Source organism: Tripterygium wilfordii, chromosome 9, assembly GCF_013401445.1.
Source record: "Tripterygium wilfordii isolate XIE 37 chromosome 9, ASM1340144v1, whole genome shotgun sequence".
In the NCBI taxonomy this organism is placed as follows: Eukaryota; Viridiplantae; Streptophyta; class Magnoliopsida; order Celastrales; family Celastraceae; genus Tripterygium; species Tripterygium wilfordii.
In genome coordinates, this window is record NC_052240.1 from 10,039,726 (window position 1) to 10,064,282 (window position 24,557).

At 35.2% G+C, this 24,557-nt stretch overlaps 4 protein-coding genes, 1 long non-coding RNA gene and 4 other non-coding genes across 10 annotated transcripts; 6 read left to right on the forward strand and 3 right to left on the reverse strand.

Moving 5' to 3' along the window:
• The first annotated feature begins 5,960 nt into the window (after window positions 1–5,960).
• LOC120006500 (eukaryotic translation initiation factor 2 subunit beta-like) lies at window positions 5,961–12,094 on the forward strand. The gene is made up of 10 exons (XM_038856555.1): window positions 5,961–6,112; window positions 7,023–7,069; window positions 7,264–7,372; window positions 7,491–7,546; window positions 7,643–7,697; window positions 7,825–7,916; window positions 8,646–8,791; window positions 9,589–9,731; window positions 9,858–9,943; window positions 11,729–12,094. The coding sequence occupies exons 2-10, from the start codon at window positions 7,028–7,030 to the stop codon at window positions 11,804–11,806; spliced, it is 807 nt and encodes a 268-aa protein (XP_038712483.1). The 5' UTR covers window positions 5,961–6,112; window positions 7,023–7,027; the 3' UTR covers window positions 11,807–12,094.
• Window positions 10,423–10,505, forward strand: LOC120006759. Its single transcript, XR_005470097.1, has one exon. It is a non-coding gene; the product is annotated as a small nucleolar RNA SNORD34 (small nucleolar RNA).
• On the forward strand, window positions 10,848–10,930 carry LOC120006761. Its single transcript, XR_005470099.1, has one exon. It is a non-coding gene; the product is annotated as a small nucleolar RNA SNORD34 (small nucleolar RNA).
• On the forward strand, window positions 11,272–11,353 carry LOC120006760. The gene has a single exon (XR_005470098.1). It is a non-coding gene; the product is annotated as a small nucleolar RNA SNORD34 (small nucleolar RNA).
• Window positions 12,095–14,056: 1,962 nt separating the features above from the next.
• LOC120006468 (PAMP-induced secreted peptide 1) lies at window positions 14,057–14,639 on the forward strand. Its single transcript, XM_038856519.1, has one exon. The coding sequence runs from the start codon at window positions 14,178–14,180 to the stop codon at window positions 14,415–14,417; it is 240 nt and encodes a 79-aa protein (XP_038712447.1). The 5' UTR covers window positions 14,057–14,177; the 3' UTR covers window positions 14,418–14,639.
• A 327-nt stretch (window positions 14,640–14,966) lies between these two features.
• TRNAM-CAU lies at window positions 14,967–15,038 on the reverse strand. The gene has a single exon. It is a non-coding gene; the product is annotated as a tRNA-Met (tRNA).
• A 57-nt stretch (window positions 15,039–15,095) lies between these two features.
• LOC120006439 lies at window positions 15,096–23,103 on the forward strand. 2 transcript variants are annotated; one of them, XR_005469985.1, is made up of 5 exons: window positions 15,096–15,235; window positions 15,323–15,379; window positions 16,192–16,422; window positions 16,512–17,315; window positions 22,986–23,103. It is a non-coding gene; the product is annotated as an uncharacterized LOC120006439 (long non-coding RNA). The 2 variants fall into 2 exon arrangements; XR_005469986.1 differs by having other exon boundaries at window positions 16,567–17,315.
• Window positions 17,205–18,273, reverse strand: LOC120006437 (endochitinase EP3-like). Its single transcript, XM_038856476.1, has 2 exons — window positions 17,838–18,273; window positions 17,205–17,735 (listed from the first exon to the last, which is right to left on the reverse strand). Exons 1-2 carry the CDS (start codon window positions 18,247–18,249, stop codon window positions 17,329–17,331), a joined length of 819 nt encoding a protein of 272 aa, XP_038712404.1. The 5' UTR covers window positions 18,250–18,273; the 3' UTR covers window positions 17,205–17,328.
• LOC120006438 (endochitinase EP3-like) lies at window positions 22,845–24,007 on the reverse strand. Its single transcript, XM_038856477.1, has 2 exons — window positions 23,532–24,007; window positions 22,845–23,405 (listed from the first exon to the last, which is right to left on the reverse strand). Exons 1-2 carry the CDS (start codon window positions 23,941–23,943, stop codon window positions 22,999–23,001), a joined length of 819 nt encoding a protein of 272 aa, XP_038712405.1. The 5' UTR covers window positions 23,944–24,007; the 3' UTR covers window positions 22,845–22,998.
• Window positions 24,008–24,557: the final 550 nt, after the last annotated feature.

The following is a 24,557-nucleotide window of genomic DNA, read 5'->3' on the forward strand; positions in this document are numbered from 1 at the left end:
AAATGGATGCCCTTGGGCTTAGGCACGATAAGCGCCATAGGACAGTTGGCAAAAAAAAAGAGAAAAATAGGGGACAATTGGCCAAAAAAATGAGGAAAAGCAAGAAATGACAGGGTCACCAAGAAGGTGTATATATAAGCGCAAAGAATCATGGAGAAAAGAGAGGTCTTCTTTTTTTTGAGAAAGGGAGGGAGAGAAAAATCTGAAGAGATTGAGGAGAAGATATCAAGGAGTCGAACAAGGAAAAGCCATCAAGAATCACCTCACTAGAGTCACCACAGTGGATGTCTCTACACTCAGGTATTGAACTGACAAAATGTAGCCCTTAGAGATATTGAAAAAGGGAAACATTCCGATGACCACTGGATGTCTTCATGAAAGCAGGAAAAAGAGATCTCCTTTAAAATTTTCTTTTAACTTTTTAGATATCATTCATGTCATTCAATTCAAATGTGACTTTCACGTATCTCAATACATTCATAAATTGTTAAATCGCGATAGCATCCACCCAATACAATCATTTTCATCATGTAATAGATAGTTTTTCATATACTTGTTAAAACCATACATGCTAGAATATCTACTCGGAATAGATAGTGTTTCACGCGTCATATTCGTCTGTGTCCCTTATTCACTTATGTCATAGTAATAGTGCATTCATATGTGTCCCATGTTTACCCACTCGAAAACAGGCAGAGCCTCACGCATCTTGCATATACTCGAGTCCCCCTACATACCCTACATCATCCATCTATCATGCATCTTCTTATCAACATCAACATCACCATCACATGTTATGTTGTTCCCCCAATAGTAAAGTCTCTGTGCCATCACTTGGTAGTTCGCGTGCACTCTTCTCATATGTTCACACTGAACTCTGAGTGGAACATTTGGTGCAACCGACCCCTAACCCCTTTTTATTTTATATATCCTTATATTGTAAGTATGTTTGTACATGTTTTCACTAACAATGGCAGGATTTGGAACTCTCTATCTCTCGGATGATAACCGTCTGGCTCGGACAAGCCCTGTGGAGTGCCAAAAACCTTCCCCGCGCGTAATCGGACCCTTGAATCCAACTTACGTGTGGACCATGCCTTGACTGTCAGACATTCGATTGCGTTTATAAATATCAATTGGTGACGACTTCAAAGGTAATCAGATGGGTTGTAACGACACGTCCAAGTGTGCACTTGTGTTGTAATCCCAATTACGACAATGTTACTCATCGATTAAGAGGTTATGATGTTGTGGCTCAATCATTTTTTCGATTAAAGTAGCAAAAAAATCAATTACATCTAAACCGTACATATATTTTTATGACATTTTTTGCTTGAAATGTTTATTTTCATTTGAACAATCTAGAGAACACAAATGCATGGGAAAAATCGTAAAAGGCGTGTTGATTTTTTCGTGGGAAGTTAAAGAAGGGTTGCATTTACACCATAAGAAATTTTTCAGTTGTTGATAGTGGAACAACTTACAAACTGGCACCCCTATTGCATCCCACAAGTTTCATTTTCAGAATAAAAATACGATAATGGAGTGGCTTAACGGCAACATGCAGCAAACATGTCATACAAAATGTTTTAAAATATTTTCTATGAAGTGTATCTTTTATTATATATATAACTCCATCCCAGAGATATGTTCTAAGTATCAATAGTTACCAAAACGGCCACCGAAAAATTATGAGGTTTTTATTTATTAAAGATCATCATGGTTATTGTCAATATACAATATAAGTCCTTCATCTGAATATTAAGTTTTTTTTCTGACATAGTGTGATTGCCACTTATATTGCTTAGATGAGTTAAAAATATTAACATACAATCAACCCATTTGATGGACAATTTCAAGCAATCATTTATTGTCTTTTAACAATAAATTATTTTTGTCTACCAAACAACAATTCGTTGACCCAAAAATCGAGACATTTTTATAACAATTTATGGTCATTTTCGAAATTGTCTCATATTGGACCATTTTGGGACAAATGAGTTTTTTCGCTAAACTACCCTCCACTCTTTATTGAACTACCTAAAATAGCTCCAAATCTGGCTTCCATCTTCAACCTCACACACATTAGTGTGTCATTCGTCTAACGGTAACCCGGGTGTTAGATCTCCTCATTGGCTTTCAATCTCCTCATTTGCGTCGATGTGGCCTTTCCCCAACCTGATTGACCATCTTGGCATCACATATGCAGTTATCAATGGCTTTCAATCTCCTCATCTGTGACCCATTGCTTGTTGTCACTGAGGCAGTGCTCTCTTGGTGATGAGAGCTCCCATGGATTTTGGTAGCTTTCAGTCTGATGAGACTATAGTGGTCAATCCAACAAAGGCCTGTCAATTCACTATAGTGATGAGAATGCATAATGGAGAGAAAATTGCAGAGAATGAGAGAAGTAGAAAGCAGGTGGGAGGAGGAACAAAACGATAGCGTTGAGTTAAAGTCAGAAAAATATCTAACTTTTATTTTTATTTTATTAAATTAATGTAAATGTTTTTTTTATTATTATAAATTATTTTTATTTATTTTAATATGTTACAACTTAAATGCATAATACCCTTACACGTAATTTACATAATAATTTTAACATCATATATGCATAATACCCTTACACGTAAATCTATTGTTGTAGTTGATCAAAACAACATGACATCTATCATTCCCTCCAATATTTGTAAAGAGCAATGATTTTACATCCTTGGATACTGACCAAGAGCATCTTAATGAGTTATTCATGTTTTCCATTAAATGTTTTGCATATCTTGCTTATGATTTATCCTTCTACTGCGAAACCATATTCAAATTAGATGATTGGATTTGAAAGATATCTAGGCTTGTACTCGTTGGATCTATGTTAAATAAGAAAAAGAAATAGCAAACTCATATTCCTAGAGAAGTAATAATGTTAGTATCTCTTTAAACTTCAGGTACATTTGCAAAGAATAAATGAGTCAGTTACGAGCAACAAAAGGAAGAAAAAACATTCAATTGCACACCAACAAATATAGGAACTACACATGGGAAATGAGAAGAAGATTGGTGTTTTGGATTTGCAATGTCTGCTTCATGAGGTTTTGAAATCAGTGTGAAATCAGTGGCTAATTTCACCTGAGATTCTCTTACACCTTACAAAATCAATGGGCTTTTGAAATTGGCGTGGGATGACGATGGTTCCATTTCTATCTATCTGTACATGCCAAAAAAGTAATTAAGTGAAATAACATTTTCATCCATAAGTGCAGGGAATCGGTGAGAAAATTGACAAACTCTCCCAAGCAGCCATCCAAACAAAAACTTATGACCAAAAAATAGCATATTGGTCTTGATTCGGCTTGTTTTGAACCACCCGATCGCGCTTGCTTTGGTCTTGCTACAAAACACCATATCGATCTTGATTCGATTTGCTTTGAACCACTAGATCGATCTTTCTTTGGACCACCAGATAGATATTGCTTCAGTCTTGCAAATGAAAGGTCTCATTTCAAATGGGTGTAAGGAATCGACGAAGAAATTGAAGGCAAGCAAACATGATAAGTAATATAAAGCTTTTGCAATTTATTGCTCGTGCGAAGGAATCGTGAGAGAATCTATATCTACATATAAAGTAGAGGCTCTAACCAATTGCTTCACATATTTGACACCTGAATTGTTTTTACTTTGAATATTCCTTAGAGTTTGTAAGCCAAATAAAGAGATATTAGGTGTCCACATAGGCAATTGATGGAGAACAAAAAAATTCAGGTGTCAAATATGTGGAGCGATGGGTTAGAACCTCTGTTTTATATATAGGTATAGATTAGCATATTGTAATGAATAAGACTAAAAGGTTGTTACAGATAATTTTATTAATTAATGCCATTAATATCAAAAGTCATTCATGAATAAAACCAACAAAGTACTTTAGATAAGAAGACGAAAAGATTGTAACGAGTGACTCTATTAATCAACATTACTAATATCAAAAGTCATTCATGAACAAAACCAACTCAAACAAAAAGAGGAGTGGATATGACATTTATATTCAATAAACGTAAATTAACAATTAAATTGATGTTTTTTTTATCATTTACCCTCAAAGAGATCTGGTAACCTTGCATAACACAATCCATATCTCCTACCCATACCAATGCCAACATAAAAATTGTTACATTTTGTCTATGCAGAACATTTAGGCCTTTCATTGTAGGTTGGATTACTGTTCTATATCAGCATTTTTTGGACATTTGCATAAACCTTTGGAGCAATGTTCGTATTTTCCATTCGAAATGATTCCAAATATTCTCAGAAATGTTAAAACTTAAGATTGTTTGCTTAATGAGATATTCCTAATTTTAAAATTATTTGCTTCATGAGAGATTCTTAATTTTCATATTGTGCCTTAGATAGACAAAAGCTTGATAGTACTTGAAGTCGTGCTAATTTTAGTAGGGTATTGAGAACTTGAAGTTTAATGATGATCCATTTCGGTGTGCTTTGCATGTCAAGTATTTTTATGTCTCTTTTTTTCTGATATATTAATCGTTTTTCATTTATTGATCTATTTGTATAATATCATGGCTTCGTACCAGTGATGTTTCATTGTGAAAGACAAAGAATATTAGGTTCGATTGCTTGGTGCACGTGGGATTTACTGAACAAGATATCAAAGAGGGGTATTTTTTTAATTCCAAAAGATAGTCTAACATGGATGTTCATATACTTGCTAAGAGTGGAGAAACCCGTGTGAATACTCAGGTTGAATGTCTAGGAAGTAGCTCCTTTATCGTAATCTCCATTTTTATTTATGTTTTTTTTATGATATTTCTCAATGTGGATCCTTGGTGACTTTATGGTCTTTTAAAATTTGGATTGATCATGTAATTATAATTTATAACCTTTTTGTTAACTAATATTTAATGAATCTCATAATTTAAATAAAAAAATGTGAATGAAATGATTTATAAATAAACTTAGTTGTAGTTACTATGTATCTTATCCGCAACTTAAATATAATAAGCACTGAAATTTCAATTTGGAATCTCGATTTTTCTATATACAAACACTATGAAGCTTCTAATCAATAGTTAGTTTAAAGACCTTTAAAGATAAATATCGCTCGCTGTGCGAGCGGGTTCACCACTAGTTGTGAAAAATGTTGGAGTATGATGTCCTTATTAAGAGAGGGAATAAATGTATTAATTATGGACCGAAATGTCCTAAAAAACTAGTCTTTTTGAATGTTAGTAAGATTATTTTGATATTTTATTGTTATTTAAATTTTAATTAGTGTCAATGACTACCATACCCATAGAACTAGCAATTTTATGAGAATGGGAGTTAGCTTGGTTGGTCAGGTTGTCTGTCCAAAACCTTGAGGTCCAGGGTTCTATTCTCACCAGGAGGTTTAGGATTTGGATAGTTTTTCATCCGTTGTGATGACTTTTATGGCCGTCGAGAGAACTAGCAATTTTATATTGGACAGAATATTTTGAACTTTCTATTGATGTTTTATCACCAGGGGGTTTAGGATGGTGACTTTTATGGCCGTCGAGAGAACTAGCAATTTTATATTGGACAGAATATTTTGGACTTTCTATTGATGTTGGATGGTGACTTTTATGGCCGTCGAGAGAACTAACAATTTTATATTGGACAGAATATTATGAACTTTCTATTGATGTTTTAACTTTCATTCTTAAAAGAGACAAAAAAAAAAATACTCCTCAAAATAGCTGCTTTATAGTAATTGTTTGTGCCTTTTTGGAGGCATTTTTGTCTTTTAAAAAATAAAAAAATTTCAAATCTCACCCGACACAGCAAAAAATGTCAAAAGGTCCGAATCACTGACCCAGCCCGGATAACATGCTTCGGGCCGGGTACGGCCCATGATATCTGATATCTGACCATGCCGGGCCCCGGCCCACTTTACCAGTCTACCCTTGCACCCTATCCCTAAATAAATAAATAAAAGAAAAAAAAAAAGAACGCAACACCCGATCTAACTTTTCATCGCTCTCAAAAGAAACCCTAACCTAGACAAACCTTTTCATCTGTTCAGCTGATTCACAGCCGTCGACGACCTACTGCTTATCCAACTTTCCTGTCACATTCTACACAGGTAATTCCGCCTCGTTGTGTTAAGTTGAAACGGAATAGCTTACTTTGTTGATTTCGGCAGATTTGCTCTTGGTGCAGAAACCGAAAACTATTATTGATATATTAAATAAGATTAGAGGTTGGCCGTCAGGTTTCTGAGAAAGCATAAGAACCTGCGAGAAATCTGGATTTTCCTGCTAAATAGTTGAAACCTTGGTTTACTTCCTTTAATCTAAGTAATTGTCGGTGCTATGTAGGTTATCTGTCCCTTTTCCTCTCTTTCCTGGATTTTTTTTTTTGTGCGGGAATACTGATTTGCGTCATGGTGTCTTATTTTTCGCAGTTAAGATGCACAGAGCTTCTTTAGATGGATTGATCCTAGGATATATCTTATGGTTGCTTGATGAAAACGCTGATATATAGAATTTGGAAATCTTGTATGGTATGAGGTGCTATTTGTCATTCGACAACATGTTAAGCTGAGTCACCATTTTTCAAGATGTATAGTAAGACAAATATAATTGCGTTTTTTTGGGTATCTTTTTGACAGTAATTAGTTGAATTTGCACTATGATTTGTTAGTTCTAGCATGTTCCATTCAGGGAAAAAGTAACTGGTTGATGAATTTGTTTCAAAGTATTTACTTGCATCGATTTATGGGTATTTAGTTGAATAGTGACTATAAGGTGTACAGATTAGGGGGTGAGGTTTGCCTTTAGAAGTTGGAGATGAATAATTATTCTGTTTCCATTTAAGTATAGAGGTGATCAGGTGAACCATGAACCTTTTCACAGATGATATATAATTTGTAACTTTGAATAGTATTGTGGGCCTTGTTTGGCTTCTACGGCTATGGTGTTCTCACTTAAAGTTTGAAGGTTGGTTGTTTACTTGTTTCTATATTAATTTTTTCCAAAATTTTCTTGATGCAGTAATCATGGCTGACAATGCTCAGGATTTGACGAACGAGGTGGGAGAGGTAGGCTTTTTTACTTTTGTTTTATGTTACTAATTTATGATGTAAATGGCAGATAGGGTTAGTATTAAATTTTATCTGAAGACCAAAAAGATATTTAAGAACATTGCCCTTATTCCTTGTATGTATGGGTGGCTTCCTCTCCTGGAGAAGTGGACATTGTTAGGGTTTTTGTATTGACTAGATTTTCCTTGCAGCTTGCCCCCTTCGATCCTTCCAAGAAGAAGAAGAAGAAGAAGGTTGTGGTACAGGATTCTGCTGTTGATTCTGTGGACAAACTAGCTGAGAAAACTGAATCATTATCTGGTATCCCGAAAACGAATCTTATGTTTGTTTGTAGTGTTATCTTTTAACATTTGTATTTAGCTATGCTTGGTAAATTCATTTCCTTTTGTTCTGAGTCCTCTTTTCCCCCTCTTTGCAGTTTCTGATGGTGTTGAAAATACATTTGCTAATATGAAGAAAAAGAAGAAGAAGCCTGTAAGTGTTTTTTTTATTGTAAAATTACTGAATGTTTTTACTCTATCTATTATTGTCAGCTGGAAATGATACGCAATCCTTGGTGTACTATTGTAGGTAGAAACAAATATATTAAATGAGGAAAGTGGGGATGCTTTAGAAGATTTGGATGGTAACAAATTTCATCATTTTGCCATAAGTTTCCTTGTAAATTAATAAATTAGAAAAAATAATTAATTTCTGCCTATATATTTTTCTCTCGCTTCAAGAATCTAAATGTATATTTTTTGGTCACTTAGAGCATGCTGACCAGGATGAAGAAGTGGAAGCAATTGATCTACAACCGCGTTGTCCTTGGGAAGGAAGTGATCGAGATTATGAATATGAGGAGGTATTTTATATTCTTCAGCGCATAGATTTGCATTCAAAAAATACTGTGGTAAATTTTTTAGGTTTTTAATTTGGCTAATTTATGTTTGAGTACCAATTGACTGTTCCATACCGTGTACCCATATTGTTGCATGTATGGATTGTACAAATTAATGATGTGAAAATGTATTTTCATTTTTCAAATACGGTCTTGTCAGGATACCTCCTTCATCTAACAATTACATGTAAAGAAATTTAACCTACACATTTAATGACTAATTCTTCAAAAGATAAACTTAGTCTGTGTGGTTGGGTCTTGCAATTGATGCATTATTTTTGTGTATAAATCTTCAAAAGATAAACATAGCAGATAGCTCTGGTACTAGGGTATTCTATTATACAAGCAGTGGAAGTGAAAGGGATATGGCCATATGGGAACTGGGAATTTTGGACAAGCTCACTTAGTTGAAATTTCTAGTAGCAAAATATCTAATGTTCTACCAATAATTTTTGAGGCAGTAGGAGGGGGTTCTAAATTTTTGGAAGAGAGTCTGTTTCTTTACTTCCAAATTGTCTGGAACACACTGCCCAGCATGCATTAACATTTATTATGAGTTGGACCATTTAAGTGTCTGTCATGGAATACTATGTGCATTCTCTATTAGCAGTTTGTAAACATGTTTATGTGACTGATTTCAGTATTTTCTGTAAGGTTGCTGATATTTTTGATGTCATTTTATTTTGTGTGCAGCTTCTTAGTCGGGTATTCAACATATTACGTGAAAATAATCCTGAACTCGCTGGAGATAGGCGTAGAACGGTGATGAGGCCTCCACAAGTTCTTCGTGAGGGCACAAAGAAAACTGTTTTTGTGAATTTTATGGATCTTTGCAGAACGTATGATCTGGCTCTTTTCCTCCTGTTGTTTATTTAATTTTTGTGGCTGAAGTGGGGCATACAATAATGATAAAATGCACAATGTTTTTCTCTCTGGATTTGATTATGACAAATATGGGCCAAATGGTTCTGCTCATATTGTTTTAAGTATTTCTGCCTTTTGATTACTTAAAAGTTAAAACTGTTACACTTTGTTGAGTCTGACATGTGTGCATTGTGCGATAATAATGTGTTTGGAATCATATGCATGGGATGCTAAATTTGTAATAATTTTATTTTTGACTATCATTACGCTTGCTATTCATCTAGTATTATTTAAAAATACTGTAGGAGATTCTTGCTTGGCTTTTAAATGGTTCAATTTATAGAAACGAACTTGAGATTTATATATGGTAATATCTCAATATCATGTTGCTTCTCTCAAGAGTTATTTGGAGTTGTTGGCTGACCCAACAATGTTTTCTAGCTTTAACTAATGCTGTATGAGGTTTCCATATTTGTAAGTACATTTTTGTGTAAGGTTAGGATTACAATGTGTATAGTCATTCAGTTAAATAGTATTTTGTGGTTGACTTACTGCCTACAAGAGGATGCAAAAGCCTTTTGCCTCTTTGCTAAGAAAATATTAGAATGATTTTATCTATCAATTGTCTTACAAATCTTGTTAAATGCTTTAATGTATCATTAATGTTGGGTCTTTCGAGTAAAGATATGAATGTACTATATCTTGGTGCCATGTATTTGGAAATTAAGAAATTCTAAATTGCATCAACGCTAGTCGCCCTTTTTGTTGTCAGGATGCATCGGCAGGCAGAACATGTCATGGCCTTCTTGCTGGCTGAGTTGGGAACTAGTGGATCTCTTGATGGACAGCAGAGGTTGGTCGTTAAGGGTAGATTTGCCCCCAAAAATTTTGAAGGGATCTTGCGTCGATATGTCAGTAAGTATCAGATTTAGCAAAAACTTGGTTTTTGCAGTGTCTAGATAACTGAACTGTCCAAATAAGGACCTTATTGCATCAAATGTTTTGCGCTTCTTTTACTAATCTATGTGTTCATGTTTTCAGATGAGTACGTCATTTGTATTGGATGCAAAAGTCCTGACACAATACTCTCAAAGGAGAATCGTCTCTTCTTTCTCAGATGTGAGAAGGTAACAGCTCGTATATGTCCAATCACTCTTCTGTTTTCTTCATTCCATCTTCTTATCCTTTGCACATAAGCCCATACACAAGTTCTGATTTTCATGATACCACTGCTCATCCTCTACTAATTATACCTAGTTTGTTCTGTTTAATATATTTACATTTTCATTTGCATGTGAATTGAATATCTAGAAATAGGTAGCTTGCGCTAATTCCTCTATTGGTATGATGTCAAATTTTGTTGAATAAGATGTGTAAGAATGCTTACATACTCATTTGATAATGCCATCATATGATGCTTCATTCCTAATCCCAGCAGAGCTATCTTGGGATATTCATTCTTGATGTGGTTAATAGTGGTAACGAAATTTGTGCTCATAACTTGATTATTGTTTATACACAAATCCATACTTACTCCTGTGAGTACATGGATACCTGTTGATTGTTTGGGTGTCTAAAACTCTGTTAATGGAAAATATTTTGTGAAGAAGGCCTATGATGATTTAAATATTGCCTACATTGTCTGATTTCCTTGTATGACTGGAGGATTAGAGAATTTCTGAGGCCAGTAATGATTTACACTTCGCAGATATTTTTGTGTTGGTTACGTGGCAGTATATTGGTCAAGTATAAACTACTTTTTGTCAGCAATGTCGATTTTTTTCCCTGAAGATAGATCATATAATGAAGGAGATTCTGTACATCTATTGAGAATTGAATGAGATTCTCGTTCATTTACTGTGTTTGGTGTGTTTCTTAAGCATAATTTTTATTAAAGGTTTTGCAACATTCAGTATAAGATGATTTGATCCCGAGTTTACACACAAAAGGCATACTTTCTCCTGTGAGTACATGGATACATGTTGATTGTTTGGGTGTCTAAAATTCTGTTAATGGCAAATATTTTGTGGAGAAGGCCTATGATGATTTAAAGTTTGCCTACATTGTCTGATTTCCTTGTATGACTGTTGGATTAGAGAATTTCTGAGGCCAGTAATGATTTACACTTTGCAGATATTTTTGTGTTGGCTACATGGCAGAGAATAATTCTGTGGTCCTATGGGGAAATTTATGTATATTGTACAAGTTTTTTTTTCCCCTGAAGATAGATCATATAACGAAGGAGATTCTTTACATCTATTGAGAAATGAATGAGATTCTCGTTCATTTACTGTGTTTGGTGTGTTTCTTAAGCATAGTTTTTATTAAAGGTTTTGTATAAGATGATTTGATCCCCGAGTTTACACACAAAAGTTATACTTCTTCCTGCGAGTACATGGATACATGTTGGTTGTTTGAGTGTCTAAAATTCTGTTAATGGCAAATATTTTGTGGAGAAGGCCTATGATGATTTAAAGATTGCCTACATTGTCTGATTTCCATGTATGACGGACGATTATAGAATTTCTGAGGCCAGTAATGATTTACACTTGGCAAATATTTTTTGTGTTGGCTATGTGGCAGAGAATAATTCTGTGGTCCTACAGGGATATATATCTATATATATTGTACAAGGGGAAACTACTCTTTTGTCAGCAATGTCAATTTTTTTCTCTGAAGATAGATCATATAATGTGAAGGAGATTCTTTACATCTATTGAGAATTGAATGAAATTCTCGTTCATTTACAATGTTTGGTGTGTATCTTAAGCATAGTGTTTATTGAAGGTTTTGCAACATTCAGTGATTTAATCCTTCTGTTTCATATGGTTTTTTTTTTTATTTTTTATTATCAGGGGTTGGTTTCCTGTTTGTAGAGTTCTTAATTCTTTTTTCCCCCTCTGTTTTTGCAGTGTGGCTCTGGTCGATCAGTTGCACCAATTAAAGCTGGCTTTGTTGCTCGTGTTGGTCGTAGGAATGCTGGGACTTAAAAGATTTTTCTGACTGTGAATCTGTCTATTAGTTTACAGATTCTGTTATGTTTCGTATTCTATTATCTGCTGCCCACTCAGATTTGGACTGGAGGATAGTAATTGTAGAGAGTTGTAGTAGTCGTCATGTTTTTAATTTTCTACATTGTAGGATTCGGGCGTGTGCTTATTTTCAAATGAAATGACGGTTTGATTGTGATGTAGAAACAACATTGTGGTGTATATACCGTCCTGGTGGCCATATTTTTGGTTAGTCAAGAGTTCATTTAGCTTGCTTATATCATCAAATTTGATGTGGTTACATCTTGCAATTTATTGTTCATTTTACTTTGTGTTTTTTTTGTCCTTGTAATGGAATATAGATAATTTAGCTAGCTTATATCATCATATATACACGGTTGTCAAAATCGTATGATCTTACAATTCTATATAAGCGAATCTTATATATAAGCAAAAAGATTCGGACCCTTCAAAAATTATTTTTTATGAGATTGTACAATCTTATTGTATGATCATACGATCTTTCAATCCAATTTTACAATCTTACAAATCCAATTTTACAATCTTACAATTTTACAAGATGAGTGCTTTCTTAATTGTTTTTCAATTTAGGTGGTTAATGCTATCTTACAAATCCAATTTTACAATCTTACGATTTTACAAGATGAGTGCTTTCTTAATTGTTTTTCAATTTAGGCGGTTAATGCTTTTTTTTTTTTTATGTTAGTGATTGTTTTTTTGATGATATTGATTTTAATAACTATGTTGATAAAGACATCGATGGAAATAATAAAAATGATAATGCTAGAAGTGAAGACAATTTTGATGCAAAATTTATCAAGAATTGAAATTATAAAATAAAAATTTAAACTTGCAACTTAATTATTGTGATTTAGATTTCGTATCTTACCTTTCATACTTTTTTGGAGGTTTTGGAAATTTTGGAAACACTACACATCCATAAAATAAACATCCATAAACTTACATAAACATGCGGCATGCTTATGTGGTTTTTTTAATAAAGTAAGTTTTTTTTTTCTAATCTATGTGGCATGCCTATCTGACTACCACCTAAATTATGTAAGTTTATAGATGAGGCCATATAACGTGTATAGTAAATAATCATTATATTTTTATCTTTTTATTACGTATAGAATATTTTATTATGTTACTTGTGTATTGAAATAAATTATTGTATTATTTTTATTATGATTCGATTTGGGAGGTCTTCCATCGATTTCATGTAAGATCCCGATTTTGACAACTTTACATATATATATATTGAAAGTATGTACATTGTTGCTTTTGCAAATTGTGGCATTCTTCCTTGATTTCTTCTCTCCTGTCAACAAATTTATTCCGTAAAGTTGAATACCCAAGCACTGACATATTGTACAGGGTAGAAGCCAACAACTTTGAAAATTATAAAAACTAATAAATTTTCAAATATATATATATATATGTTGCAGCAAGACAGCTTGCTTTCTGATTATTATTATTTTTTCTCTGAAGACTGAAGATGAGGAAATTTGAAATATTCAAACCTTTTGATTTTGGCAGCAGTGTTGTACTTGCCCTAATTATGTCGACAATTGCCTTAATTTTTGGATCAGATTACATATAATAATGTTTTTATATTTGTCTGAAATAATATATAATAATATTCTTTGTACGTGCTCTGCTTTCTCAGAAGCCTCAAACTGCTACCCAAGTCTCTCATAGCTTACGTGCAATTCAAACCTTAGAATTAAGTCCATATTCAAATTTCTTAACCTTGGACTTAATTACAATGCCTGATTCATATGACCAAATTGTCCTGATTTCCCACATCAGTTTTTTTCATTTCCGTCACAACTGCTATCCCAAATGTCGTGATTGATGGTTGCACACAATTTCATAAAAATCACGCGGAGTGTCCATCTCAAACTTTTTAACATTTGGGAAATATAGACAAAAAACACTGGCAGTCTTATATAGCATGTTTATATATGAATATCATGTCATTGTGAAGGGTATACAAGTGAATTCAGACGTCGAAAGAGACTGACTTATTCAAAGTTGTATGCAAAACCCATGTTTCATTTTACACAAAATGGTGCTGCTTCCATGGGAGGACCAATTCAACAAAATCCTCCTTCTCCTCCTCCCTAGTCCTTGGTCAACACGTAAACCCCAATAAACCCTGAGTCCAAAGCAAAACAATACAAACACTGCTTCTTTTCCCTTATATATAAATACTTCCACTACCCATTCTTTGCTTCACATCCACAACACAAAAACACACACCCCCCTCTCTTCACATACACTAATAACAACACCAAAAATTACCATATTCAAAACTTATCTTTTTTGTCTTCTTGGTCTTTTGAAGATGAAAACAAGCACCACCACCACCCTTTTGATCATTTTGATGATTTCAGTGGCAATTTTGAACCATGTTGGAGTGGTTGATGCGGCGAGGGTGTTGTCGGAGTCGGAGGACTTTGCCAGTGCAAACCACCTCAAGACGTACTCGTCGTCGTCGTCGGTCTACGAGAAGGCGAAGACCACCATGGCCTGCTGGCTTCAACGGCTAGCATCAGGTCCCAGCCCTAGAGGACCTGGTCATTGATTACTCAATAAAATAAACTACTTTACACTTAGAAGAAAATACCAGGCAGCCTGCTTTTCTTTCTTCTTTCTTTTTTTCTTCCCTTGATTCTTCTGTAGCTTTGTGTATGCAGTTTTTGTAGTTCTGAGGTCAAAATGTACTGTAATGCTTGTTATAGAATTATACAAAAAATATTTGTCAATAAATAAGAAAAAAAAAAATTCTTTTTGTTTTTGTTATCAATTGAGAGATCAATTATAAATAAGGTTATATATATATATGTATATATTCGTCCACTCCATATCAACGTGTCAATTAAAATGTATCCTTGCAATAATTGTTGCATCCCGATCAAATAAATAGAGGATTGACAAAAATAAATAAAATGATAAATTAGATGACTCGAAATTTGTGAAATGAGACAAGTATTGGACCCGTCTATTGACCTAAGTCTGGGCCTTTGAAGTTCATCTTATTGGGCCTTTAACAGAAACCCAGAAGAAGATTTGAAATAGGCTCCCTTCGCACTTCTTGTTGGGCCCAGGTGGAAAAAAAATAGTTGTAAAAGATTATCGAAGCCAGGTTTCGATCCTGGGACCTGTGGGTTATGGGCCCACCACGCTTCCGCTGCGCCACTTCGATATTCGTTGACCAATGGCTTGCACAAAAGAATAACAACAGATCATGACAGAACGAATATCTAAACCAAACCCCTTCTCCCTCAAATCCATTTTTAGTGACTAGTGAATCTGCAGTTTTGTTCGATTCAATCTCCTCTCCGGTAATGGCGATGGACTTTGGTAGCACCCGCATATATAACAAGCAGTTTTACGCTTTAGGTTTGTATTTATTTTCGCTCGAGCGCTCTCTCACCATTGCGTAACTAGATACGTTTCGATTCGATTCGATTCGATTTTTGTTTTCAGATTGTTCTTTGAAAGAAGAAGAGTTCGATCGCACACTCGCCAATTGAGCCTCACTGGGTAAACTATTATTCTTTATGAATGCCCTTTTACTTCCTCTGTTTTGTTCTATTTGGCTTGTTTCACTCTTCTTCTCTATTTTTTGTTTTCTCGTCTCTGTACAATCTTAATGTTGACTTGGGTCTTCTCTCAATTTTTCCCTTTGTTTCATTTTCTTGCTCAAAAATTTCAGACTGTAGTAGTGTTTCATGATTTGGACACAAATCCATGCCAACAAAACTATAATCTAAATATATCTATATATATATATGTGTGTGTGTGTGTGTGTGTGTGTGTGTGTGTGTGTGTGTACTTCTCCTATTTAAGGTTTCTTCAAGTAACTGGGTATATGAAAAAAATTATGAACCATTTATGATTTATTGTCTAAACTTATCCAATTAAAGTATGTTGCCCCTGTGTGACATGAAGATGTCATGTATTTTCTTGAAGGTACATGCTTCATTCTTTCTATGATGTTCCTCATCTTGTTCTATTGCCGCTTGTACTTGTTTTTGAGTATATGAAATATACATGATGCTTAAATGGTCCACATTCTTTTCATTAGAACTCTGTACAACAATTTGGATGTAAAATGTAAATGTTAGTAATCAAATTTCGACAATTCGCGCTTTAGAATATATATTCATTCATTCATTCATTGAGCATAAAAAAATAAAAGATAAACAACTAGTATGCATTAGGTTCCCGCAATAGATGGGTCAGGACGAACATAATTAGCAAATGGCTTCATCCAAATGAATCAATATTGTTCTACTTGGCTGATCAAGTCTGTCAATCTGAAAACTATGAATGATATTAAACATGGTTTTCAGGACAAGCTGGAGCTGATGAATGTGCTGTAATCAATTAGGGGACCAAACATTTTGAGAAGAGTTAGCATCTCCGTTTTGGTCGAGATGGGTGATATCATATGATATGAAGAAAGGTTTGAGAGCTTCTTCTAGCCGGCTAGGCTTGATTAACTGCTAGCGAAGGGTTCTTAATTTTAGTGGTTCATTGACTAATGGCTGACTCCGCCAACATCTAAATGATAAAGTAAAGAGGTAAACACCGGTGAATTGTAAGATATCTTTGCTTGAATGCATGACTTTTGAGTTTTGATTATTGGAGTCCTTTTTTTGCTTCTTTACAGAAACAACATTATGATCTTTGATTTCCGGTGAATCTTAGTTTCATGACATATGCAGGACAACACTCACAATGCCCTTCTTGGCTGTAAAAATGGCATCTGCTGAAGATCGATTTACTTGGCTAGCCGACCAAGTTTGTCAATTTAAGTACCGGATGATATTAAGCATTGCTTCTAGAAGATCGAATGACATTTACCAGTACCATCTGCTGGAAGAGTTTAAGAGCTGCTGCCAGAATTGATTGCCTGCTTGCAAAGGGTACTTTTCGTGGTGGATTCAGTAATGAGTAATGACAGACTCCCTCAACGTCTAATGGTAAAGTCAAGACATAAACACAGGTAAATTGTCAGATTTCTTTTCTCGAATACATGAGTTTGGTTTTGGATGATTGGATTCCTCTTTTGTTTGTGTGTATAGAAACAACTTTAGAATCTTAGATTTCGGGTTTATGATCGGATTGACCGAGGCATGTATATGTATAGTTGCGTAACATATTCAGGACACCACTCCACTCACATCATGCTTGCTATGAAGTAAAAAGCATCTACATGATGACTTAATATTGATTTACTTGAAGCATTTCTTCCCGAAGATGGTCTGACATATATAATTAACCTTTGATGTTGATTTGGATTACTTGCTATAAGAATTCAAAGAAAGGACAGGGTTAGCTTAGATAGAGGAACATATCATCATGGAAGAAAAGTTACAAGATGTTTATTTTCTCCTGTCAAACAACTAAACAAGTCAGAAAATAGTGCGCAGAAATGACCAAAACAACAAAGGAAGAAAAAACTGGGTCAAAGGTTTGTGTCCTAATTAACAAGTGAGATTATCCCCAGGAGCAACACCAAATTGATTACAGTAATCAGTGTAGTACCCAACTCTGCGTTGGACGGTTGCAGGGTTTCCACCATCACATTCAAGTGCACCGTTAATGGCTCGGATGGTTGCCCCGAACCCTTGGTTTATTACCGGACGAACAGAGTTCATCCAATACCACAGGCCTGTCCTGAAGGCCACCAAGGGATCATTAGCCACTGTCTCCGGCGCATTTAGTCCGTCGAATCCAATAGCTTCTCCTGCCGGTCCGTAGTTGAAGTTCCAAGATAGTTGGATCGAACCACGGCCATAGTAACCCTTGTTAGGGTTGCATGGATATTGTGTGTTGGTCTCATCACAATAGTCCCTAGATGTACCATTTATCTCCTCAATGTAGCAAAAATCTGGACAAACAACAAAATCATACTAATCAACACAATTTTCTTGAAGAATTAGTGTTTCAAATGACAAAACTGAATTAAAATATAATCAGAGATTGAGCTTACGTCCAGTCTCGTGAGTGAAATGAGCGAACAGAGCAGCGATTTCGCGCTTGGAATCATCAACAGAACCGACTCTACCAAACTGAGGATAAGAGTCGAGTGCATCAAGAAACACAGCTCTAGAGTAGAAGCTTTTCCCCTCACAACCAGCGTCAGCTTGATCCATTATGCCAGCGAAGAATTCCGACGTGACGATGTCTGCCACAACGACATCATTAGTTGGTGGAGCTGCATAGCAAGAGCCTTGTTGGCAGCCGACGCCACAGTAGTCATCCCCAGTGCCACAATAACCGTACCGGCTGCAGCACAAGTCTGCAGCACAGCCACAGTCTTGACCCATCACATAGTTGGGCAAGGTTGTGGCAAGAATTACTGCTGCTATGAGTGTGGCTAGAACCAGACTCTTTGGCACCATTCTTGGAATAGCCAAGGGAGAGTATTAGAATTGCAGTATTGTGATATAGTATGCATAAATAGAGATATGTATTTATAGGTGTGATGAGTCGATCAAAAAGAAAGCAAATGTGAATTGGGGGGGATTTTGAAACTCTGTGTTTGGTCAAATTGGACCTGCAAAAACATCTAGAGTGTCTTTGAATTGTTACCCAGTTGTAGGTACGACTTTGACCATGTATATATAATGCATGGTCAAAGAATTAGTAGTGGCTGAGCCTTTAAATATGATGTGTATAGTTTTTTGAAAGGTTCAACTAATGCATTTTTTTTTGCCATCTACATCTAGAGTTAGTGGCCAATCCATGATCCAAATTCACTAGGGACACAATTAAACAACGGGACCGAGGGTAGAGTGTTAAAATTTCTTTTATATAATGCGAAAATAACCATTAATAATAATTTTAAACAATAAAATATTATATTTTTCTGTATTCTTTATGAGTTTTACATATTCTGAAAATACTCTTTTACAACATTATTTTGGTTTGCCTGATACATTTGTTATGGGGTCTAGGTATTTTCTCATTGGGGACTTGATACATTTTATTTCATTGGGAGCTTGGTATATATTTTCTTGGGACTTAGTACATTTGCTCAATAGTCAATACATATAACAGGTTTTAGAATATTTCACTGAGGGACTGAGCTCCCACTAAATATACATTACATCCGATTCTCTCTAGAGTTCGCGCAATGTAAAGTAAGTGTTAATAAAAATATAAATTTTAATAATATTACGTATAAAATTCATTTTTTCTTTATACTTTTATGACAAGGACTTCTTGAGAGAGAGGAAAAACAGGATTATAGTCTAGAAATTGTGCATGTCATCTTACAGTAACTGTTCCCACTGAAGAAAAAAAACATATATAAGTTAGATTAGGAAGTCTTTTAATATATATTGAACCACAAAACAAAGGATTAAAACAAATGCTCAAAGACACATGAATTAGGTATTAAGATAGCTAAATAAGATAAGAACAAGTGAGAGGGTAAGAAATTAAGAAATATGGATATCGCCATAATTAATATTTGTTGAATACTCGGTCAAATATTCATGAAACTCGTACTTTTCAAAGCAATTTGATCTACTTTAGTTACAAATTTAGATTAAATTAGCTCATGGTAAACAAAAAATATATCAAATGCGTCTTACAATCATGAGATTTTTCAAATATGCATAACTTGCATGAAAAACTGGCAATTTCCTACTTTAGTTGATTTGCGTTCGTCTACTCTATTCCCCAGTCTACATCAGAGTATCCAACTAATTACAAATTCTCCCCTCGATAAATCAGTACATAGTTCATAATTTCTTTCAATTACCTTAGTATCATTTTGACTACTTTCCAATGTTCAAGCCTGGAATTTGATTGGAACTGGCTTACTAGCCTTACGGCATAGTTGATACCTGATTGAATACACAACATTGTGTACATCAGACTCCCAATAGCACTATACTCTAGACATTTTATCTTGTTCTTCTAGAGTCTTGGATCCCATATTTCGACTAAGGCTTATATTCCTTTCACAAAGAGTATCTATGAGTTTACAGCTATGGATATGGAATCGTTCTAATTCATTTTGTATGAAAGTCTCTTGAGATAAACTCAAAAGTCTTTTTGAACGATCCTTTAGGATTTTTATTACTAATACATAACTGGCTTCACCCATATATTTCATTTTAAAGTTTGGTGCCAACCATACTTTCGTGATTGCTATCAACTCTTTCTTGTTCCTAGCCAGTAAGATGTCATCGACATATAAGGATAAGATGACCAAATCATTCTCGGATGTTTTAACATAAACAAAATGCTCCTCATGCATCATCATAAACCCATCCGTTAAGATGACTCGATGAAATTTGAGGTTCCATTGTCTAGATGCTTATTTTAGGCCATAGATGAACCATTTGAGCTTGCAAACTCTGCGCTCTTAGCCCTTGACCTCAAAACCAGTAGGCTGATCTATATAGATCTCTTTATCTAGTTCTCCATTTAGAAATGATGTTTTAACATTCATGTGATACAAATCCAAATCAAAATGTGTGACTATAGCTAGGATGAGGCGAATTGAAGTATTCTCACCATTGGTGAAAAACTCTCTTCATAGTCGATTCCCTTCTTTTGATTGTAGACCTTGGCCACTAATCTAGCATTATATCAATCTATGTTCCCATCAGCGTCATGCTTGATTTTAAGAACCCACTTATTCCCAATTGATTTTTGATTAGATGGAAGTTCAACCCAATCTCAAACATGGTTTTGTTCCATTGACTCCATTTCTTCTTTCATTGAATTCATCCATTCCACAGAATTAGGACCTGCGAGAGCCTCTTTTATAGATTCTGGCTTATCCTCACCGTTTAGAGGAGCTGTCATGAAAATCTCCCCTTCAATCTCAAAACGACAGGAAATATTTTCACCCATAGTCCTACAAGGTTGAGATTTAACTTGATCTTGCTCTTCTTGAGCACTTTTAGTTAAAGACTCACTCCCACTATTCCCAAGCGGTTGAGATACATTTTCAGTATCCTTAATTGGGAAACTAGTAATGCCATCGTTAGCATTTGCAATTTCATAAAATTAAAAATCTTTATCAACCTCTCCTAATTTAAAGAATTCATTCTCCAAGAATGTGTCATCTCGTGACTCAATTTCTATCACCCTACAGTTTCATCTTCTCCAATGAAGACATATCCCTTGGAAGTCTCACTGTATCTGATAAAGATATAGTTCTTTTCTCGGGCACCCAACTTTCCATATCTAGAAACAAGGGTATGAATGTAGGCGGCCAACCCTATTGCCATATATGCCATAATTCGGGCTTTTGTCCGGTCTATAATTCATATGGGGTTGACTTGACAGATTTCATTGGAACACAGTTTAGTATCTAGGCTAGGCAATAGTTAAATACACATCTCCTCAATGTGAAATTGATAGATTTGCTTGTGTCATCATAGATCTAACAATGTCTAAAAGGATTCTTTTTCTCCTTTCTGCAACACCATTTTGTTCCGGAGTGTGTGGAATACTTAGCCATCTAGCTATACACTTATCATCACACAATTCTTGAATTATTCCGATAGATACACACCACAACAATTAATCGTTAGAGTTTTAAAGCACTTATCTAATTGATTCTCAACCAACTTTAATTATTTTGTGAAGCATTCCCATGCTTCTGATTTATGGTAGATCAAAAAGATATTACCATCTCAAGTGTGATCATCTATGAAAGTAATGAAATATGAGGCGCCATGTATGACCCTCGCATTCATTAGGCCACAAATATCATAATGAACCAATTGCAAAGGAAGATAGACTCTTTTTGCCTTTCCAAATAATTTTCTTGTTGTTTTTCTAGTCAAAAAGTTTTCACATGTGGAAAAATCACAGTTTGCTAATGAGCCCAAAAGGCTTTCTATAGCTAGACAATTAAGTCTATCTTGCCCAATATGTCCTAATCTAGCATGCCATAACATACAACTATTAGGGATATTACTAGAACTAAAAACAAAAGATGCAGAATCTATTTTATTCGCATAATCAATAGTATCTAATACCATAAACCATTAAGTAAATAATCAAAACCATAACAAATCTTATTTAGAAATAACTTAACACAATTATACACAAATCCAACTTGAAATATCAAATTTAGAAGAACTAAAACCGGAAGTAGAGTACATCTATCTTCAGTGGTATATAAACCATCATGTAGATACAAAGTGCAACCTCTTTGCAGCACCAGCTTGCAAGTACTGATCCTGAGCACTTCAGTAGAAGCATGATTACTCATGAAGACATTGTGGCTTCCTTTCAGAAAGTGACGATAATCTACAAAGGTTGATCTCTCCTTTGTTACGTGATCTGTTGTTGTTGAGTCCACAATCCACAAATGAACCGTTCCAGCCAACATAAGAAAGTTAACACTCTCACAAAACAGAGTAGGAAACGGGAGAGAAAACAAGAGAATTTTTGTGTTTCTAAAAGTGTGTCTCTAACTCTCTGCAACCCCTCTATTTATAGGGAGAAGAGTGAGACTTCTGCTAGAACTCCTTACGAGAGTTCTAACTGAACTAGGGCATAGTCTTCATTCTCTATTAGAATTAAACTAGTGCCTTTGAATCCTTTAATAGGACTTAAAAACAACATTTTATGCTTATTCTTTAATTAGAAATGATTATATATCTTATCCCTTTAATATGTATTGGGTCATATTAAATATGTATTGGATCATATTAATTGTTTAGATCAAGCTCATATTGGACGAAGCCGACCCAATATTCCAACAGGGTTCACTATTGATGGACTCCCTCAACGTCTAAATTAAAATGATAGAGTCAAGACATATATAAACACATGAGGTGAATTGTGAGATTTCTTTGCTCGCTCGAATACATAAACAACTTTAGAATCTTGGATTTCGGGTTTATGATCGATCGGATTGACAGAGGCATGTACATCATCATCCTTGCTTGGTAGCTATGATGTACGTATAATTCTGCCTTTGATGTTGATTTGGATTAATTGCGATTGAGAAGAATTCCAAGAAAGGACAAGTTCAACATAGATATATAGAGGAACATATACATATATTAATATCATCATCGAAGGAAATTAACAAGATGTTCTTGTCTGTTTATTTTTTCTAGTCAAACAAGTAAATAAAGAAGAAAAAGCTGGGTCCAAGGTTTGTGTCCTAATTAACAAGTGAGATTATCCCCAGGAGCAACACCAAATTGATTACAGTAATCAGTGTAGTACCCAACTCTGCGTTGGACGGTTGCAGGGTTTCCACCATCACATTCAAGCGCACCATTAATGGCTCGGATGGTTGCCCCGAACCCTTGGTTTATCACCGGACGAACAAAGTTCATCCAATACCACAAGCCTGTCCTGAAGGCCACCAGGGGATCATTAGCCACCGTCTCCGGCGCATTTAATCCGTCGAATCCAATAGCTTCTCCTGCCGGTCCGTAGTTGAAGTTCCAAGATAGTTGGATGGGTCCACGGCCGTAGTAACCCTTGTTAGGGTTACATGGATATTGTGTGTTGGTCTCATCGCAATAGTCCCTAGATGTACCATTTATCTCCTCAATGTAGCAAAAATCTGGACAAACAACAAAATCTCATACTAATCAACACAATTTTCTTGAAGAATTGAATTGGTGTTTCAAATGATATCATAGCCCTAGAAAAAACAATTCATCAAAATATAATTGGAGATTGAGCTTACGTCCAGTCTCGTGAGTGAAATGAGCGAACAGAGCAGCGATTTCGCGCTTGGAATCATCAACAGAACCGACTCTACCAAACTGAGGATAAGAGTCGAGTGCATCAAGAAACACAGCTCTAGAGTAGAAGCTTTTCCCCTCACAACCAGCGTCAGCTTGATCCATTATGCCAGCGAAGAATTCCGACGTGACGATGTCTGCCACAACGACATCATTAGTTGGTGGAGCTGCATAGCAAGAGCCTTGTTGGCAGCCGACGCCACAGTAGGCATCCCCAGTGCCACAATAACCGTACCGGCTGCAGCACAAGTCTGCAGCACAGCCACAGTCTTGACCCATCACATATTTGGGCAAGGTTGTGGCAAGAATTACTCCTGCTAGGAGTGTGGCTAGAACCAGACTCTTTGGCACCATTCTTGGAATAGCCAAGGGAGAGTATTAGAATTGCAGTATTGTGATGTAGTATGCATAAATAGAGATATGTATTTATAGGCGTGATGAGTCAATCAAAAGGCAAGCAAATGTGAATTGGGGGGATTTGTTTTGGTCAAATTGGACATGCAAAAACATCTAGAGTGTCTTTGAATTTTCACATGGTTATGGCCGGGGTACGACTTTGACATGTATATATGTGCAGGGTCAAATGAGTTAATAGTGGTTGAGGTTTTAAATATGATGTGTATACTTTTTTGAAAGGTTCAACTAATCCCTTTTTAGCCATCTACATCCAGAGTCAGCGGCTGATCCATGAGGGGCACAGTTAAGCAATAGGGTCCAGGGGCGTTGGCCGGAAATTTTGTTTGAGATTTTTATATGACACGAAAATAATCAATAATAATAATTTTAAATAATAAAACATTATATTTTTATTCATCACAATTATTCGTACGAGTTTTCATGTTCTAAAAATGCTTTATTACTACATCATTAGTAATATTTTTAAGCAATTATTTTTCTACGAAATATACAAAAAAATATTTAAAAATTGAACACAAAGAGAATGGAAAGCGTATCTAGCAAACTTTTTA

What these genes read in the sequence shown, in the direction of transcription:
- LOC120006500 (XM_038856555.1), top strand. Translation starts at nt 7,028, where the DNA reads ATGGCTGACAATGCTCAGGATTTGACGAACGAGGTGGGAGAG. An exon ending in GAAAACTGAATCATTATCTG is followed by an intron (nt 7,373 to 7,490) that starts GTATCCCGAAAA and finishes CCCTCTTTGCAG; the next exon opens with TTTCTGATGGTGTTGAAAAT. An exon ending in GAGATTATGAATATGAGGAG is followed by an intron (nt 7,917 to 8,645) that starts GTATTTTATATT and finishes TTTTGTGTGCAG; the next exon opens with CTTCTTAGTCGGGTATTCAA.
- LOC120006468 (XM_038856519.1), top strand. Translation starts at nt 14,178, where the DNA reads ATGAAAACAAGCACCACCACCACCCTTTTGATCATTTTGATGATTTCA.
- LOC120006437 (XM_038856476.1), bottom strand. Translation starts at nt 18,249, where the DNA reads ATGGTGCCAAAGAGTCTGGTTCTAGCCACACTCATAGCAGCAGTAATT. An exon ending in TTTCACTCACGAGACTGGAC is followed by an intron (nt 17,736 to 17,837) that starts GTAAGCTCAATC and finishes TTGTTTGTCCAG; the next exon opens with ATTTTTGCTACATTGAGGAG.
- LOC120006438 (XM_038856477.1), bottom strand. Translation starts at nt 23,943, where the DNA reads ATGGTGCCAAAGAGTCTGGTTCTAGCCACACTCCTAGCAGGAGTAATT. An exon ending in TTTCACTCACGAGACTGGAC is followed by an intron (nt 23,406 to 23,531) that starts GTAAGCTCAATC and finishes TTGTTTGTCCAG; the next exon opens with ATTTTTGCTACATTGAGGAG.